Source organism: Cydia splendana, chromosome 2 (assembly GCF_910591565.1).
Source record: "Cydia splendana chromosome 2, ilCydSple1.2, whole genome shotgun sequence".
Taxonomy (NCBI): Eukaryota; Metazoa; Arthropoda; class Insecta; order Lepidoptera; family Tortricidae; genus Cydia; species Cydia splendana.
In genome coordinates this window covers 16,599,001-16,617,198 of record NC_085961.1, presented here as the reverse complement: position 1 = coordinate 16,617,198, position 18,198 = coordinate 16,599,001, and the positions used below count along the sequence as shown (strand labels likewise).

The window sequence follows — 18,198 nt, the reverse complement described above, 5'->3', positions numbered from 1 at the left end:
TGTTATTTCACCCCTTTGTGGTATCTAATCACCCCCTTTGTGGTATCTAATCACCCCCTATGGCGTAACTAATCACCCCATATGCGTGTCCACTGACCCCTTTATCATGTAAAATTGCTTGTTGATAGTTTTTTGTAAGAAAATGCTTCATTATAGAGAAAATTGGTGATATTATTTATTATTTAGGTACTACAGATACTATATTACCAGGTTAGCTCATTTTTACTTTGTTAATGTCAGTACATTTAGCGCTAGACCAAAGTTCAGACAGGCTTCATTTCTTACCTCGGCGAAGCCTTACTTTAAAGTTAAAAAAAATCTAACTTTTAGGCAGTTTGAATTAGTTCTTTTGCTATAAAAGTAGAGCTTAAATAGTCTACTATATACGTATTCTAAAAACTCTAAGTTTAGAGTTATACGTACTTAAATGTAACAACTTGAAAGAAAAAGTTCAAAATTTCTCTATTCACCCCGTGATTTCTGTTGACCCCGTTTTACGGTATGTTACACAACGAAGGCCGCAAAAATATCTGACACGATCTTATTTGTAGAGCCATAAGAGCGTGTCACTTATTTTTGCGGCCTTCGAAGAGTAACATATTATTGCAGGTGACTGTACATTGGGAAATTTATTAAATTGTGCATCTTACTCTCGTGTAGGTAATAATTAGCGCGATTGTTTAGCGAGGTGGGACAGATATAATATCGTGCTGAATAAAATATAATTTCATAAAAAATTAATAAAAATTGTAAAACATTTACAAAAATGAAACCCCTGCTATCGTGGGCCGGGAACGGATAGATAACAATTGCACACATTTTCGATCGGCAAATGGGGTTGGTAAAAATTGTTAGTCAGACCAAGCTAAGTTGGCAGCGATTTTGATAGCCCTGACGGTGCAAGTGTTACTATAAACGTCAAACTATGAAATTACTTAGTTTACTCAAACTTACACCGTCTGAACCTGGACTATCAAAATCGCTGCGAACTTAGCTTGGTCTGACTCTAACCCATTTCCAGGCATAGTACGAATTATCGACCACATACGCGACAATAGAATTTCAACTTTAACATTCATATTAGGTTGCACTTTCGGGAAATGTGGATTTTGGGACTATATTTGGATTTTTTGGGAAAACCTTGTAGATTAGTTCGTCCTGAAAAAGGGTTAATATAGAAAATATACAAGACTTGTCAACATTGTCATGCTTTTTTGGAGTTTGAACTGGACATAGGTAGTTAAAATAAAAGCTTACCATAATTGAACTACATACACCTATTACTAAGACTTATATGATATAAGTTATATCATAAACAAGCATGGGTTGAATATCATATTAATTGACTTCAATACTTGGAGCAGTTTCTTCCGGCATCTGGACGGGAGGGGCGACGTCCATAGCAGCAGAGTCTTCAGGACCTAAATAAAATAAAAATATAGTTATAGATAGTTGGTCCATAATACAAGGGCTTGCCTGCACCTTCAGAATGCCCAGACACCTTAAGTAAGTATTAAGGACTGAGCACACTCATAACGAAACAATTGGGTACTTTCGTCTACTTAAAATAAATTATTTCACACTATGCACGAAATAAAACACCAGATAATTATTAGAAAAACATAGATAGCAGTTATTTTTAACCAATTTCTATTGAAATAAAAAAAGTTGGCGAGTTGATCGTGACGTCACTATGTACACGTTTTCATATAAATTCCATATTAGCAAATCTTTTTGACAGTTCTAAACTTAGAGGATATAACCTCCGAGGTTCTAAAACAGAAGGCACAGAAGCTGATTTGACTAGTAGGAAAGTAGCCAATTGCGCAGCTAGCTGGATTGCATGAAACAATTGATAAATGTATATGTATTGTGCAATAAGTGAGGTATTGGCAAAATTGTTAACTGGAGTCAAACGAAACATGATGCGGGAACTTTTAGAACGAGTTTCCGGCTTACGTCTCTAACATTCCGAGGTGAAACCCTTCATTTGACTGGATTAAGAGATTCGTGATAATGATGTTCTATTGTACATTCCTGATAAACAAGAACCACTTTAGCAGCATTCGCCATTAGGTACGCAAAACAAAACATCACCTTTTGATATCAAGTGTAGAGGTAATAACTTTTTACTAGTTAAGCTTAGTCACGTAAAAAATTATTAATATCAGTTAATTTCATGACAAATGAATTAAATAACAACAAACCTTTCCAGAAGACGGAGAACTGATTCCTTTTTGCTTATATACTTACCCCCTTATTCATAAACGTTTACTAAAGTTGACAAGCCGATAATAATCGTTTGTCCCTTTCTGACGTATTGGTATGATGGAAAGGGACAAACGATTATTATCGGCTTGTTAACTTTAGTAAAACGTTTATGAATAAGGGGGTTAAATTATAAACACGTCAATATATCCTTACCTGCCGCAGATAGAGAGGGGCCCGTCTCTAGATTGGGTGCTGAGGTATCCATGGATTCATTAGCCCCATCTTCGCTGGTCTGCGGAGGCGAGGGCTGGGGGCTTGGCGGCAGCTGAAATAAAGGCAAATTGTTTTTCACATCACCTATTCGAAAAAGGGCTTTTTCTTCCCCGCTAGAGGGATCAAAGTGGCACTTTTCTTCCCTGCTAGGAGGGATCAAAGTTGTACTTTTCTGTTCTAGTACACGATTTTTTCTTTCTTGTATACTTTTTTTTTTGGTCGAATAATACATATTTGGAGTCAAATGGAGAGAGCTACACCGACAAGAGTCTAACTCTTAAATTTACGACGACGAATACATATTTTGGAACATAACAATTTCCTCATAGTTGATGAGAAAAGCAGTATGTGTCACACGGTATCAAAATTATTTCGTCTTGGGCGTTAACACTTGAATCCCTCATTACGCTCAGGATTCTACTTTAGAATCCATCGCTTCATTCAGGATTCAATGTACGCCCTTGACGGAAATATATCATTTTGATCCCTTGTAACACAAACTACTATTATTACTCAATTTATACTACGTCATCAGAAATAAAACTATGAAAAAACTAGCGTGCTGCCCGATTTAGGGGAAAGCGGTTATCGAATCCTGGATTAGCGATTGCGCACTGATCACTGGCGTGTTTAGATCAGCTTATCTCCCTGATGGAACTTCTACTAATGCCGTTTTTCAGGCTCTTTGTGAAATTAAAAAAAAGTAGCGGAGGTCCCGAGATTGTTAACCCATTGTTAACAATCTCGGGACCTCCGCTACTTTTTACCCCAGGTAGCAAAAACAGCCTTTTGACCTTCCAATTTAGTAACTAGTATTACCTACAAAAATTAATCTTTAGCTGTGGAAGGTATAGTTTTTAATACAAGAGCCGCCCTTTGCCTACTCAATAATTTTTAATATCACGACCGTGGCAACGAAGCGTGCACCTGATGTTAAGCAGCCGCAACAACCTATGGGCCCTGTGTATGTGGATCTGAAGCTTAATGGCGCTCATCTCGCATAAGTATTAGGCGATCATATAGGGTGGTTTTTGTGTCACACTGATCGTCCGTGCGGATCGCTCCACACCGCCAAATTGTATGAGAAAGCTGTCCACTTTACTCTAAAACGCTCCCTGAACTTAATACATATTGGTCCGGTGCGGAGCGATCCGCACGGACAGTCCGCGTGACACTAAAACCAGCCATAGGCAGGGTTATTGGGTTAGTTACTGTCTATGGATGAATGGACTGAGTCCATTGGACTCAACAACATTTTTATCAAGTTACCTCGGGAGCCATCCTGGGCACCTTGCCCACCTTGTGTCTAACGCTAAAGGGTACGCAGTGCTCGTAGTAGGCGATCATGAAGTCGGGATACGCCTCACCGAACTCATGGCCTGGCACTACGTCGAATTCTAGGCAGTCTTCCCTGGAAATATATTGACACGCGGGTAAGTATGTTAGCTTTTGTAAACTTCTACATAGTTCTTGGCTTTTACGTAAGAATTAAGGTGAGGTGAGAAGATAACACACAGCTACTTAGGTATCAACAGATCATTTTAGTTAGTTACTAGCTGCTACCCTCGTCTTCAACCACGTGGAAATATTATTTTCCTGATAATAACTATCTTATGTCCTTGCTTGGGAATCACACCTCGAAAGTATCTCCGCTTGGGCTGAACAAAACAGTCTGTTGCTAAACCCTATTAAGTCAAAGTTTATGATTTTGGGTAGTAAAACTCAAATTTCTCGAATCTTAGATGGTAGCCCTCAACTAAATATTAGAGGCTCATTAATAGAGCGAGTAGAGGAGGCCAGAAACCTGGGTATAATAATAGACAACCAGTTAAGGTTTGAAAAGCACATAGCGGAGCTAGCCAAATCATGTTTCTTTAGATTGAAAGTATTGTATCAAGTAAGAAACCTTCTAGATGAAAAAGTTCGCTTGACATTATGCGAATCGCTCGTATTGTCTAAGTTGAACTACGGCGATCTGGTGTACGGGCCTCGTCTGCAACAAAAGACTCGTCGACTAATACAACGAGTTCAAAACGCGTGTTATCGATATTGCTACAAAGTTCCTCCAAGGAGCCATATCACACCGTTTTTGAACAAATCTTCGACTCTGAATATGGCATCACGTAGACATTTACATCTTGCTTGTCTTCTCTTTGGCGTTATAAATTGCAAGTCACCCGAATATCTATTCTCTAAAATAAATATTTCTTCTTTTCACAACCGACACGCCACAAGATCTACTCGACGTTGCATTTTAGAAGTACACCCTCATAGGACGATTGCCTTTACCGGTTGTTTCCGTTATCTCGCGACCAAATGCTGGAATGATATCCCTCCGCCTTTAAGACAACTTAAATCCAAAAAAACGTTTAAAACCCACTTTAAAAAACTTCTTCTTGAAAAACAAACCGCTGGGATTCCATTCGGCTATTTGGTTGCAGATTTTAGGATATAACATGGTGAGGCTGGTGTCACACAACTGGGAGACGTCACACAGTACACACGGGTCAATTTTACCTACTATCTAAGTATTTCATCAAAAAATTATCTCACCACATGCACATATCACACTTACACTGTACGATTGTTTTCGACGTACGTAAATACTTCTACATAAATATAATATTTGTTGTGACCTGGGTTCCGGCAGAAAATCAGTGCTTTGCTCGAAAGAGCGAAGCATATCACTGAGCCGTGACCCTTTTGTCCTGCTGCAACGCACACAGTTTGTACCTACCTACTTTTATAAAATTTTACTTTTGTACCTACTCATTTCTATGTTATTTTCTTTGTAACTCAATTTTCTTTGTTAGTGTAATAATTATTGTTTTTTTTTTCTGTTATGATATGTTTAAATTTATATTGTGTGTCATTGCAGCTGTCAAATAAATGATTTATCTATCTATCTATCTATCTAACTTAATTATGTGTCAATATAATTTTATACAGATTTCATTCAGCGGCGTGCAGAGGTAACAGACAGAAAGAGCACCTTTCGAATTGATAATATTAGAGTCATGAGTCATATGTTTAATGTCAATTTATATTGAATATGGAAATACTGGTATTATGATATAAATATAAAGGATGAAATAATTAAAAAACAAACATTATAGCTTACCATTTAACAAGAAAATAGAGAACCCCATGGAATAACTGTGCAGCAAGAATCTTCTCTGGTTGTAAACCACGAGCCAAGCCTCTGGGTTTTTCAATTTCCTGTAAAGCAGATTATTTTACCATAAAAAAATAACCATTATTATAACACACATGGCAGACAGTAGTCGCTTACAAAAGCTAGTGCCTAGCACCTCATGGGATTACTTGCAAAACGGACCCCAGGATCACATGAGAAATGCAAGCGACAATATTGTATGATGTGGGAAAAAATACAAGTTCAATGGGAAAACATTTTCATGTTACTTGACAAATGTTAACCGCATACTTTTATTAAATATCCATATCCACAGCACATTTTACTGTGAAGTTACAACATACAGAAACATCACATTAATTTAGGCCCCCTACATTATTGTTCTGTACAGTAGAAGCGACTGACACGTTTCACATAACTGCCAGGGCTACACAGTGCATACCGTCATGCACAGTGAATAAAACAAACCTTACTTCAATCTTTTTCTTCTTTTCAGCACCTCGACGGCCGCGTTTCCTAGTGCTATATGTTTCCTCCACGGTTTCTGGAGGAGGCGTAGGAGTTACGGCAGTGGGAGCCGCGGCAGCAGCTGCTGCAGCGGCCGCAGCGGCTGCCGCTACTTCCACTGCAGCAGCAGTTTCGGCTGTTGCTGCTTCAGCCTCTACAGCTTCACGTTCCCGCTTAAGGCGAGCTTCTTCATATGCTGATATAAGCTCTGGACAGTCAAGGTTGTCCTCAGGCTCCCAGGTGTCATCCTCGCTGTAATGAAAGAATGTTATGTACCTACACTAATTTCACATGAATAATGTTATGTCACACGGCCAGTTCTTAAATTGAACTCAGAATTAAACAGGATTTCAGGATTATCAATCAATCTTGTTAAAGCAAGCCAAATACAGTAGATTTCATTAGTAACAACCTCGGTTGTAATAACTTTTCGATTATAGTGACATCAAACTTACGCCCCTTTAATTTAAACTGTACATTCTTAGGAAATTAATTCCGGAATTGTGACTTCGAATAAAGCCTGAATTTCGGGTATAGCGATTCGTTGTTATGAACCATTTGTGATAGATTCCTAGAAATCCCATGTGGATATTTTGAATAAGTTGGCACAGATACACATTCATAAAACTGTTGAGCTTTCTTAGTTTTTGTTTCACAATGACCAATGTTTACATGCTTTATTTATAGGTAGGTGCTACCTATTATGTAACTTCGAAACATTTATATGTTACATTACACTAGGACTACTTAGCATGTGTACAAAGTTGAACAAGAATCACTTACATAGCAATTTCCAGTGTGTGAACAGTGTTTCGTAAACTTGTATTGTAAGTATGGCTGAAAAATTTCAATACCTATACATGACTTTTTGCAATTTTTGATATAGCGACATCCAGATATAGCGACGACATTAAAGTGGTCCCTCCACCGTCGTTATAACCAGAATCTACTGTAGGTAGGTATTAAGTTCCACAGAATTAATTCAGAACTTACTGAGAATATCCCTTCCACTTAAGTAAGTATTCAACTTTTCCGTTCTTCACACGCCGGTCCAAGACTTTTTCAACAGAAAACTCTTCATGTTTACCACTCGGGCCTAGTGTGCCGGGTTGTCCTGGTGGAACTTGATTCGTTTCCATTGGTTGTACCGGTTCTTGATTAGGCTGGAAGTTTAAATCAACTCCAGCTTGCATATTGCTCTCAGAGAGCGACTCGATAGCTTCCTCCATCCCTAAAAAACTTGTTAATATAAATATTGAAGTCATCAAGAAATCCTCATAATTACGGAATGGTCAAAATGAATATGACATACCTGTTAATAGATTATATCCTTTGTAAAAAACTAAATTGATATTACATTTAATAAAGAGGCTAATAATACACAAGAATCAATAAATCAACAAACACAACGCAAGTCGCAAACGCGAACGCGCTTCACATATTTTGACATAACATTATGAATGTTACCAACGAAAAAATATATTCGTATTTATTGAAAATCAGTCACTCAAACATAGTTGGTCAAACCAAATTTGTCAGTAAATAAGAACCAAAAACTATACTCATCCTTTTCTTTTGGGTGCTAGTACTAATGTAAGACAAAGATAGTATGATTTTCTCTGTATATGTTGGAAATGAGACAGTCCTTTGACAAACTCTTGATCTTATCAACCGAGCTTATCAATGATAATTGCATAGATATAATAATATACAGAGATACCTTCCAAGCGAGCTATCACTGGGACCACTTTTGTTTAGTGTACGATTAACAATGTGGCCCACCTTGCTGTAGCCATGTCGATATAGTCATATCGATAAACTATCGACATTTCTTGCAATTTTAATTTTACTTCAAAGGTTTAACGATACCTAAAATGAACAAAAACGCTTTTATTCTTTATTGTGGTTATCAGATCACAATTTTATAGTCACGCCCCAGCAGGGAACCAAGGGAAAGTTCAGATATTTAATTAAAATACATAAATACCTACTAAAATAGGTATTCCGCAATAACTGAATTATTTTATTATATTATAATATATTCATTATCCATTATGTTTATGTTTAACGAAGATATTGAAGCTTCAATTAATCGCTATTGCGTTCCGCTGTGTAGCGTTTATCGATATATAACATGATTAAAATCGACTTTTCACATCCCTAAAAGAGCACACATATACGTTTTTACGCACACATACACAACCTGGGTCTACCTAAAAAGGGGACACCTGGATTAGAAGTCCATCTGGTCAACAGTATGGTTGTCCTTTTTTGACAAACGGCATTTTTAAAAGAGCAAGGAGAGAGAAATGATACTAGTTGCTGCGCCGTCAAAGAGAACAGACAGCGTTGGGGCCTTGGATAGAGTCTGGCTAGCCAAAAATTGTTGACAGATATTTCGTTGTTGTATCACCAATTGTCTATGATTTGATCTAAAAGCTAAAAGTCAGTTGACAATTTATGTCATTCATTCAAATTGTTTGCGGTTTATAAGGGGTTTATTTTAAGTAATATTAATAATGTCTATACTGAGTGAGGTTCGCAAACTATTATTTAAGCTCGTAAATAATTACGACAATGTGCGAAGTCGACGTGTAGCGTTATATAACGAAAAACTGCAATGTTTACAACTCCTAAGCAAATGTAAACAAATTAGAAGGTTGGTGCTCTATAAATATTTTGATACTTAGCATTTAGCATATTTGGCATAGTACTTGTGTATTTTTTTGGTGATGCATTAATATTACGGTATGATCGAGCTAGGTCTTATTTACACTACATTTCATTTTTCGCCTTGTTACAATGGTATATGGTGAGAAAGTGTTAACATATGTGTTTATCGTTGACTGTACTTCACATAGTGGTAGAAATTATGTGAGCCGGCTTTGAGTGCACGTCAACGTATATTTAACTTATATCCCAAAGAATTATATGACAAAGAACAACTGTCAATCTTCGAAAGTGTGACCAAAAATGAAATGCAAGTGTCTGCGTAAATTGTCTATGTGAGATCAAAAATAGTGATGTCATGTTACAACATATTAATAATCTGTCGATGTTTGATTGCTTTATCGACTACTTTTTCAAATGTGTTATTTTAAACGTTAAAATTCTACGACATTATGACGTATAAATAACACTTGCACTGCGTTTGCCATCAAAATCGTTGCAGACTTATCTTAATGTAACTCTTTCTGTGTTGGAAAGTGAAGTTTAAGTTTACTGCTATACATGAACACCTTCAAAAAGGTATAATAATCGTTATTATTTGAAGTCGGTTATAAAAGCTAATATCTTAATGATGTCTTGTGAAGAAATAATTACATAGCTATTAATATACCGACAAGTTATCGATACTGTCATGTGAACATTTTGTCAAGCCCTAGCGTAAAGTAACAGATTATGTTTTTACACAAAATATTTTAAATTATAGACTAGTATGATAAAATATTAACACACAAAGGAAGAAAAACTTATAATGAACTGTATAAACCGGCTTCTTACACTTTTTACGCTGTTAATTTGACAAAATATCGTTATGAAAATTTCGCTCGGAATATCATAAATCCTCTGAAATTAGTATTTGCTTGGACTATTTGGCTCTGTGACACTGCAATCCGGCACACTACAAGACACCATCTTCACTGAATTACTTTATTTAATACTTTTCGTCCTAATTCGTGTATATTTTTCAATTTGAAAATTACCGTGATAAGCTCTTGGCCGTCCGCGGCCGTCGTCAAACTCAAAAGTGGTTACGTTTTCTCTTTGGTAGTCTGACTCTTTCGCACTCATGGGATGTTCATATACGTGATGGCTTCCCTTTCGCACACTTCAGCTGTCTGTCAAGCGCAAGCGAATCCTAGGTCTATGTTATATCCTTAGGTACCTTACGTGTGCACAGAAAATCAAAAATATTTTCTAGTATCAAAACTATAATTCCTACTACACAAAGTGTGACCAGCCCAAGATTTTTTGAATTTCCCGCCAAACATTTGGGTAAAATTTCAGTAGCCAGACTCTAATTGATATCACATAATCGCAAAAAAAATAGTAAGTATTATGTATTTACGTTTTTTTATTAAGATAAAGATAAAAAATATATTTATTCAAGTAGGCATATTACAATGCGCGCAACAAAATCTTTTCAAAACATTATTACATCTTATAATTAACATGCTTGTTAAAATTAACATTGTTTTAATTCAAGCGTTGCATATAAATTATGTGCAGCATAACCAAATAATTTATAATACAGACGTTAACTTTGTCAGTAGAAGAAATTCGCGCGAAATTCTAGGTTTCTATGGGACGATTACCCTTCGTGTCTACATTTTTTAAATTTGCCGCTTTTTTCTACTGACGGAAATGGCTTGACAGATTATACTCACATTATTATATTCGTACTGGCAACTTGATACCATTGAAGGCAAGGGCCCAACGTTTTCTGTTCTCTTTCACGGCGCAGCAACTAGTATAATTTCTCTCTCCTCGCTCTTTTAAAAATGCCGTTTGTCAAAAAAGGACAACCATACTGTTGACAAGGTGGACTTCAAATCAAGTGTTGCCTTTCTTGATGCGCCCAGGCTGTGTATGGGTGCGTAAAAGCGTATATGTGTGCTCTTTTAGGGATGTGAAAAGTCGATTTTAATCATGTTATATATCGATAAACACTACACAGCGGAACGAAATAGCGATTAATTGAAGCTTCAATATCTTCGTTAAACATAAACATAATTGAAATGCTAATTGATAATGAATATATTATAATATAATCATATAATTCAATTATTGCGGAACACCTATTTTAGGAGGTAAGTATTTATGTATTTTAATTAAATATCGGAACTTTCCCTTGGTTCCCTGCTGGGGCGTGACTATAAAATTGTGATCTGATAACCACAATAAAGAATAAAAGCGTTTTTGGTCATTTTAGGTATCGTTAACCCTTTGAAGTAAAATTAAAATTGCAAGAAATGTCGATAGTTTATCGATATGACTTTATCGACATGGCTACAGCAGGTGGGCCTCATTGTTAATCGTACACTAAACAAAAGTGGCAACAGTGACAGCTCGCTGAGACACCGTCTCTATATATTATAAGTCTATGATTGAAGGAGGCGTTCCAAAACAAATAATGCGAAAATGCGATTTGCGATACATTGCAGCTTTGATTGATCGATTGAAGTCGTTGTTCCTAGTTAGAGCTGTTTCCCACTGACGTCCAGTTTCTTGCAGGATCCCGTTTTAGTGGTATAGGTGCTAATATAGTAACTTTCACACGAGGATTCTATTTGCGGGATCCTGCATGCATAGGTACTACAGAAAACTGGATCCTGCACAAAACCGTAGGTACCCGCAAAAAAAAACTGGACGTTATGGAAAACAGCTCTTAGCTAGCAGCCAGCAATTTAAACCGTCAATTACTTTCAAAATATTACCTTTAAACTTTTTTGCACATTTCCAGAATTAAATTATTAAAAAGTGACCGTTTTTAAAATTCGTCATGACAAATCGAACGACCACCTAGATTAATCATCAGTCAATTGTCAATGTCACGTCTGACATGCTTAATAAAATAATAACTGAGGTCATAACCTATAAGTTCATTAAGTAGTAGCTAAAATAAATAAGTAAAATAATAATTTAACATTTTCAAATTGTTTTTTTTTATTATTAATACCCGCTTAATTAGAGGTTAGTTTATTTTTAAGGTATTTTATAGCTAAACAATTATGTACATTATAGAGAAGAAAATTTTGTTTAAAGTAATAGAGAAGAGTTAAAATCTAATTTTTTGCACATCAGGCTATGGCGAGTCGAGTTCCATTCCAGAGCACAACGGGTTTTTGCGCCAGGTGCGGCTCCATTCTTCCCCTATTGCAGGAATTTGGTTCTGTAAAATGCTATGCTTGCAAATCGGTGTATGGCGCTGAAAGTAAGTAAAGTAACATATCTTACCAAGTATAATCGGTGTTATTATAATGGTAATTTCTTGTTTTAAATTTTCATTGTTTTAGACAAACATTCAGCACAGATATTGCGTTTAAAAAAATAGCTTATGCAGCTGAATTTCTCCGGAATGATGGATCATTGCTTTTATGGAAACCAAAACATTGTCCAAGTTCTTTGCACCTTTTCTTAAGGGGCCCACTGATTAACAGTCCGCCGGACGGTATCGGCCTGGCTGTTGTTTGGAACTGTCAAAATGTTGTTCTAACTGACAGGACGATACCGTCCGGCGGACTGTTAAGGCTGGCATCCATTAAAGTCGAATCGCGTCGAATCGAGCCACGTTGAATCGAGTCACATTTTCTCCGTGTGCATTCATCACAGACAAATCGAAGCGAGTCGAAGTCACGGGAGCCTGTGCTGAGGTTGTGCTTGTACAGTTTGTGGATGATGGATAGTTCGGACGAAGAAATGCTATTGTTTCAAATTCTTTTTGAAGAAGAAGAGTGCGAGAGAACAAGAAAGCGACGAGTGCACAAACACTGGGTACACGATATAAACAAGAAGCGGACTATCTTTATGGTCGTACAGTTCACGATATTTTTGGACAAGAGATATTAATAATTCTTCGTTCATTTTGAACCTAGATCCGAAAATACTAAACTCGAAAACGAAACCACCCGTCATCACTCATCCGCTACCCTGCGTCCACTGAGGCGCGCCGAGTCGAGTCGAAACGCGTAGCCGCAGAAATTCGCCTGAGGAGCAATGCGCGCGGTAGATTCGAATCGGCGCGCCGCGGGTCTTCGTCAATGGACGCAGTTGCATAGAAAATATAGGAGGCGAATTAATGCGATTCGATTCGCCTCGGCGAGTCTAGTGGACGCCAGCCTTTAATCAGTGGGTCCCTTTACATTCTCTATGTAAAACTTTAAGTTATGAATTTAAAAAATAGTCATTTTAATCTTTAGTTGTTTAAATTTTCAGGGTACTTATATGAGGATGTTGATGTCAATCCAGTCTTTGTTTTTATGTATGTACTTATCATCCTATCTCTTTTCAGACTTCAACAATATAAAATTCAAATACACAATACACTTTAATGCAGTGTCAACATTGCCCACTGAAAATATTTTGAATATGGACAACCCCGAGGGTCCAGTTGTTGAGAGAAAATGTCCCAAGTGCGGCAATGACAGAATGTCATATGCTACTCTCCAGTTGAGGTCTGCGGATGAAGGACAGACTGTGTTTTACACCTGTACAAGTTGCAAGTAAGTTTTTGTTTATTGCAACACACATTTTTAATTTAAAAAACGGTCTTGACGACCGGTCTGGCCTAGTGGGTAGTGACCCTGCCTGTAAAGCCGATGGTCCTGGTTTCGAATCCCAGTAAGGGCATTTATTTGTGTGATGAAGACGAATATTTGTTCCTGAGTCATGGGTGTTTTCTATGTATTTAAATTTTAAGTATGTATATTGTCACCTAGCAGCCATAGTACAAACTTTGCTTAGTTTGGGGCTAGGTTGCTCTGTGTAAGATGTCCCCTAATATTTATTTATTTAAAAAAGTGGGAGGGTGTGCACCACACCACTAAATTAACATAGGGTGTGGGAGGCAAATGGCTTTCACTAAAATTTCTTAGAACTGGTGTGCAATGTTTAGTAATTTTTATTTTAGTTTTTTAGTTTTAGGCCTTAGCCTGCATCTTTAAGCCCTAACATCATCATTCATCAGTATATATATAAAAAGGGATGCTATGCAATGTGAATATTTTGAAGGCGGTAAACATTTTATTGTTATCCACAGGTAGTTGCTTGTACTTACAGCAGATGATTAAAATAAAAACTTTTTTTTTCAGATACAAGGAAACTGAAAATTCCTAAAGGGCGCTTCAGATTGCAATGGGTTACTATTTAATTATAAGACATTTCAAAATATTATAGGACATTTTATATGATTTATATTTTATAAATATTCCCTATTTACGTTACTAGCTTTACATCCTAATCAGGCGAGAGCCTCTCGCTCTAATTTACCGGCAGGCCATACAAACTAGGTACCACTGCTGTCAAATACATCACGGCAGTGAATGAGTGAGTGAATGAATGAGTGGGTGAGTGAGTGAGTGAGTGTGACGGATGTAATAGGGCACTACCCTGATTTTACCCTAAGATAGTGCAGTAGGTATCCTTAAGTTAATATTCCCTCTAATTCATTTATTTGCTATCTTGGTCCTTAGTTACAAATCATGAAATGGATTAGAACTAAGTAGGTACCTAGCTTTTTTAAATAATCAAATATGATTTAAATTAGGTTTGACGTCTCGTCTTGTGGTTAGAGCTAAAGGCCTGTGCACACTGGGTTCGTGTGCGTGACGTGTACGTGCGCGTGCGGCGTTGTAGTATACAGATCCTTATGGGAGACGGCACACCGCTTGCGTGACGTGTGCGTGTGCGGCTCCAACATTTTAGCGCACGCGCACGTGCACGTCACGCACACGCAAGCCAGTGTGCACAGGCCTTAAACCTAATACGCTCCTCGCGTCGCTTCTAATGTCTGACCGGCTAGCATGATTTACATTCTCGCGCGCGACTCCATATAGCGCGACTTCAATTAAGTAGGTACTGCGCGAGAACGCAAGTCATGCTAGCTGGTCTGGTGGCTAGTTTGCTTCCATACGACGACAGTAGGTTATTTCCTGGTTATTTCGACCATTATGAAAATCAAACGTAGGTGAGCGTTTCTTTTATTTTTTGCCATTTTTAAATATGTATTGTGAATTTGTTTGCCACTTTTGTGTTATTTCTACTCAGAATCACGAGCTCTTTCGATCCTAATGGGATAAAAAAATGTCCCAGACTTTTTTTCCTATTGTGTTACCATTTCCCCATATACTTTGTATGGCGGTAACAAAAAGGAAAGTAAGTAGGTATGTAAAATGTATGGAAATTTTAGGACACTTTTTTTCTCCTATAAGGATCTGTGGTCTTTCCGTGACCACAACTGGTGCAACTCAGCTGAAACGTCGGAATTAAAGGTAAAAACAATGAAATTATATCGCGGTAGACCCGTTTGTGTAATTAAATATAGGATGAAAAGGGCTCGCGATCCTGACTAGAAATAACACAAAAGTGGCAAAAAAGGTCACAATCATATATATAAAATTGAAAAACCAGAACGGGATAAAAAACGAGGGAAGAAGCGAGATGGCGCCTTACAAATTTCTAAAAAAGTTTTTGACACGTTTCTCGAATACGACGCACGTATGATAAGAAAAACCTGTTCAAATCAATTATCTACATATGGGAATAGAACTAGAGCATAAAAACTATCGCTTCCGATGCGTATTTAATTTACAATAAGGAAAATAAATTTTCATAATAATCTTCATTTTACGACATCGGCCATTTCTCGGCAACTCTCGGTTGCTTTCGTTTGGCGGTGCTGCAGATTAGACCAAATAATCAGTAAGTTAAAGTAAACTAAATTATGTTTGTCATGTTGGTATACAGGTATTTCTGAGTTTTTTTACACGAAGTAAAATAAAAAGTGCTGTCAACCTCAACCTTAGTCTATAGAGCCCATACGAGTGATGTATGTCATATATGACTTATCATTCTTATCAATCAAAGTAATTACTATATTATTATTATCAATTTGTATTTTGTTATTAGATTAAAGTGCATGTTCAGATAATATTGAGCGACCTGATAAAAATAAGCAAATGTACAGTCAGCAGTCAGCCAAATATCGTAATATAATTTTGTTGCCATAGAAATAAGGATGTGGTCCGATATAGTGGCGAAATATTGAGAGACAAAAGCGGCTAAATTCAGTGGTGGCTCGGACACTTAGAGAGAATGGGAGAGGATCGTGCCGTGAAGAGAGCGCAGGTACTTCGGACAACAAAATGGGAGACGCCCGAGTGGACGTCCTAGGTACCGCTGAAACGACGTAGTTGCTCAAGACCTGCTCAACCTCGGCCATGGCGACTGGCGAGAGCTATCGCAAGACCGAGAGGACTAGACTACCTATGTTTGTATGAAAAGGCGATTTAAGGGCGGTGGTCGTCCATATTCGTCTTAAGGCGAAAATTAATCTAATGAACGTTTTTGCAACTAGGCTTATAAGAACAAATAATAATTTTATCTTGCAACAAGTTTTAAATAAATACGTGTAGATGAAAAAATACGATCTTGCCTTTTATCAAATCACATCATTTTTTGACAAATTTGCGAATTGAGTTATCCAAATAACGGCTACAAATAAGAAATCCCTATCACAGTTTTAAACCATGGCAGGGTTGAATACATAATAATGTCGGTATTTAACTAAACATAAGACGAACTCTTTATTTCATTTACGCGAGCGGAGCTGCGGGCCCGTCTATAAAATGGCAAAAAATAAAAGAAACGCTCAGGTACGGATTTTATTTGTTACTTTTGACTGCGTATCTACTTATGTTTTCCGAAGTTATATTGTGAACGTATTATTTTCAAACGTAGGTATGCATTTTTAAGCAATCACATGTATGGATTTCAAAGATTGTGGTAAAAGTAAATGAAAGTGTTTAGTTAGTAGTAGTGATCCAAAAGACTCGAGCCTTTGGAGCTCTATTTTTTAGGGCTCGCCTCATCTGTTGACGCCTAAAAGGCTAAAAGCCTATTTAGCTCTTTAGCCCCCGAGCCTAGTTCTATTTAAGAGCATAGACTCTTGGGGCTAATAACCTTATTAAGCCCCTAAACAAAAGCCTATTTAGCTCTTTAGCCCCAAGCCTTAATAAGGTTATTAGCCCCAAGAGTCTAGGATTTTAAATAGAACTAGGCTCGGGGGCTAAAGAGCTAAATAGGCTTTTAGCCTTTTAGGCGTCAAGAAATGAGGCGAGCCCTAAAAAAAGAGCTAAAAGGTTCGAGTCCTTTGGATCACTAGTTAGTAGTTGTCGCGTGATAAAGTAACATTCAAATGTTCAAATAGTTCAAACACGCATTCACATATTTATATCATCAGTGCTGCTGCTGCTGCTGGAGCTGCTGGAGGCGTATGGAAGGCATTAGTTGGAGAGACAAGATAACGAATGAGGAGGTGCTAAGAAGAGTGAATGAAAGGAGAGCTATCCTGAACACCATTGCAAATAGACGCGGAAAAATGATTGGACACTTAATACGACACGACCACTTCTTTAAAACTATCCTGGAGGGGCGGATAAGACGCAAGCGGGGAAGAGGAAAACCCAGACGCAGCTTTTTGGAGCAAGTGAAAGAAAAAGTAGGGGTCGTGTCGTATCAAAAAGTCAAAGAGCTGGCGCAAGATAGGGAAAGCTGGAAGATACTCCACCGACAAGAGAATAACTCTTAAATGAATGATGATGATGAGGATTTTTATAAGAAGTACTAAGTAGAAACCGGAGCAGAAATTGCAATGCTTTAAATTTTGTATTTGCTTTACACGCTAAACATTTTATTAGGTAGGTATTTGAAACTCGCGCGTGTCTGCTAGAAATAACTTTGCAAATTGATGATCGGTGAGTGAGTGAGGTTATCAGTGAATTCACTCTCAAAGTTATTTTTTAATACAGTTGCTCAAAAAGTGCTACTTTACGTAGCTGTTTAGCGTTCGCAAAGTTGTTTTTCGCGAACTAGTGCTTTTTACTTTCCAGCTTTTTTAAATTTTATTCTGACCGTATTTGATACCTACGTCCACACCAAGGAGTTTGGATGTTCAAAAACTTAATATGTTTTTATTTTGCCATTGGACATTTCTTACGTACGTAAAAGTATTGTTACATTACACGATATAAAGTAAATATTTATTTGTTATTATATAAATAAAACGTTATAAAATACGATATTTCACTAAAAATTTTTTTTATTATATGGCTGAATGGAACTATCATTGCCACGTTGGCTGTCGTTAACAGAAAAAATTAAAAATTAAAAAGTAAAGCCGGCGCCCGCCATTTTCACTTGAAATTTACTTGATTCAAAATAATTATCTTAAATTGCAAGTGTGAAAGTGTTTTTGTATTAAACGAGTTAATGTGATTAATTGAGGCAATGTAAATCAACGCTGAACGTAGTTTATAGTGATGAATAATATA

The 18,198-nt window shown here is 37.1% G+C and overlaps 2 protein-coding genes across 3 annotated transcripts in view; one reads left to right on the top strand and one right to left on the bottom strand.

Annotated features, from left to right (window-relative positions):
- Positions 1–7,583, bottom strand: part of LOC134805292 (chromobox protein homolog 1-like) — a 206,180-nt gene extending 198,597 nt beyond the window's left edge. The window contains exons 1-7 of one of the 2 annotated variants that reach the window (XM_063778611.1): positions 7,458–7,583; positions 7,139–7,376; positions 6,112–6,397; positions 5,606–5,703; positions 3,754–3,895; positions 2,425–2,536; positions 910–1,421 (exon numbers count right to left, since the gene is read on the bottom strand). In XM_063778611.1, coding sequence (XP_063634681.1) covers positions 1,339–1,421; positions 2,425–2,536; positions 3,754–3,895; positions 5,606–5,703; positions 6,112–6,397; positions 7,139–7,374 — 957 coding nt within the window. In that variant the 5' untranslated portion in view covers positions 7,375–7,376; positions 7,458–7,583 and the 3' untranslated portion in view covers positions 910–1,338. Of the gene's footprint in view, positions 1–909; positions 1,422–2,424; positions 2,537–3,753; positions 3,896–5,605; positions 5,704–6,111; positions 6,398–7,138; positions 7,382–7,457 lie in introns of those variants that run through there. The other variant, XM_063778617.1, reaches the window with a different exon arrangement.
- Positions 7,584–11,733: 4,150 nt separating this feature from the next.
- On the top strand, positions 11,734–14,036 carry LOC134799427 (DNA-directed RNA polymerase I subunit RPA12). Its single transcript, XM_063771831.1, has 4 exons — positions 11,734–11,842; positions 11,954–12,083; positions 13,161–13,371; positions 13,960–14,036. The coding sequence occupies exons 2-4, from the start codon at positions 11,957–11,959 to the stop codon at positions 13,982–13,984; spliced, it is 363 nt and encodes a 120-aa protein (XP_063627901.1). The 5' UTR covers positions 11,734–11,842; positions 11,954–11,956; the 3' UTR covers positions 13,985–14,036.
- Positions 14,037–18,198: the final 4,162 nt, after the last annotated feature.

What these genes read in the sequence shown, in the direction of transcription:
- LOC134799427 (XM_063771831.1), top strand. Translation starts at nt 11,957, where the DNA reads ATGGCGAGTCGAGTTCCATTCCAGAGCACAACGGGTTTTTGCGCCAGG. An exon ending in ATCGGTGTATGGCGCTGAAA is followed by an intron (nt 12,084 to 13,160) that starts GTAAGTAAAGTA and finishes ATCTCTTTTCAG; the next exon opens with ACTTCAACAATATAAAATTC. An exon ending in TACACCTGTACAAGTTGCAA is followed by an intron (nt 13,372 to 13,959) that starts GTAAGTTTTTGT and finishes TTTTTTTTTCAG; the next exon opens with ATACAAGGAAACTGAAAATT.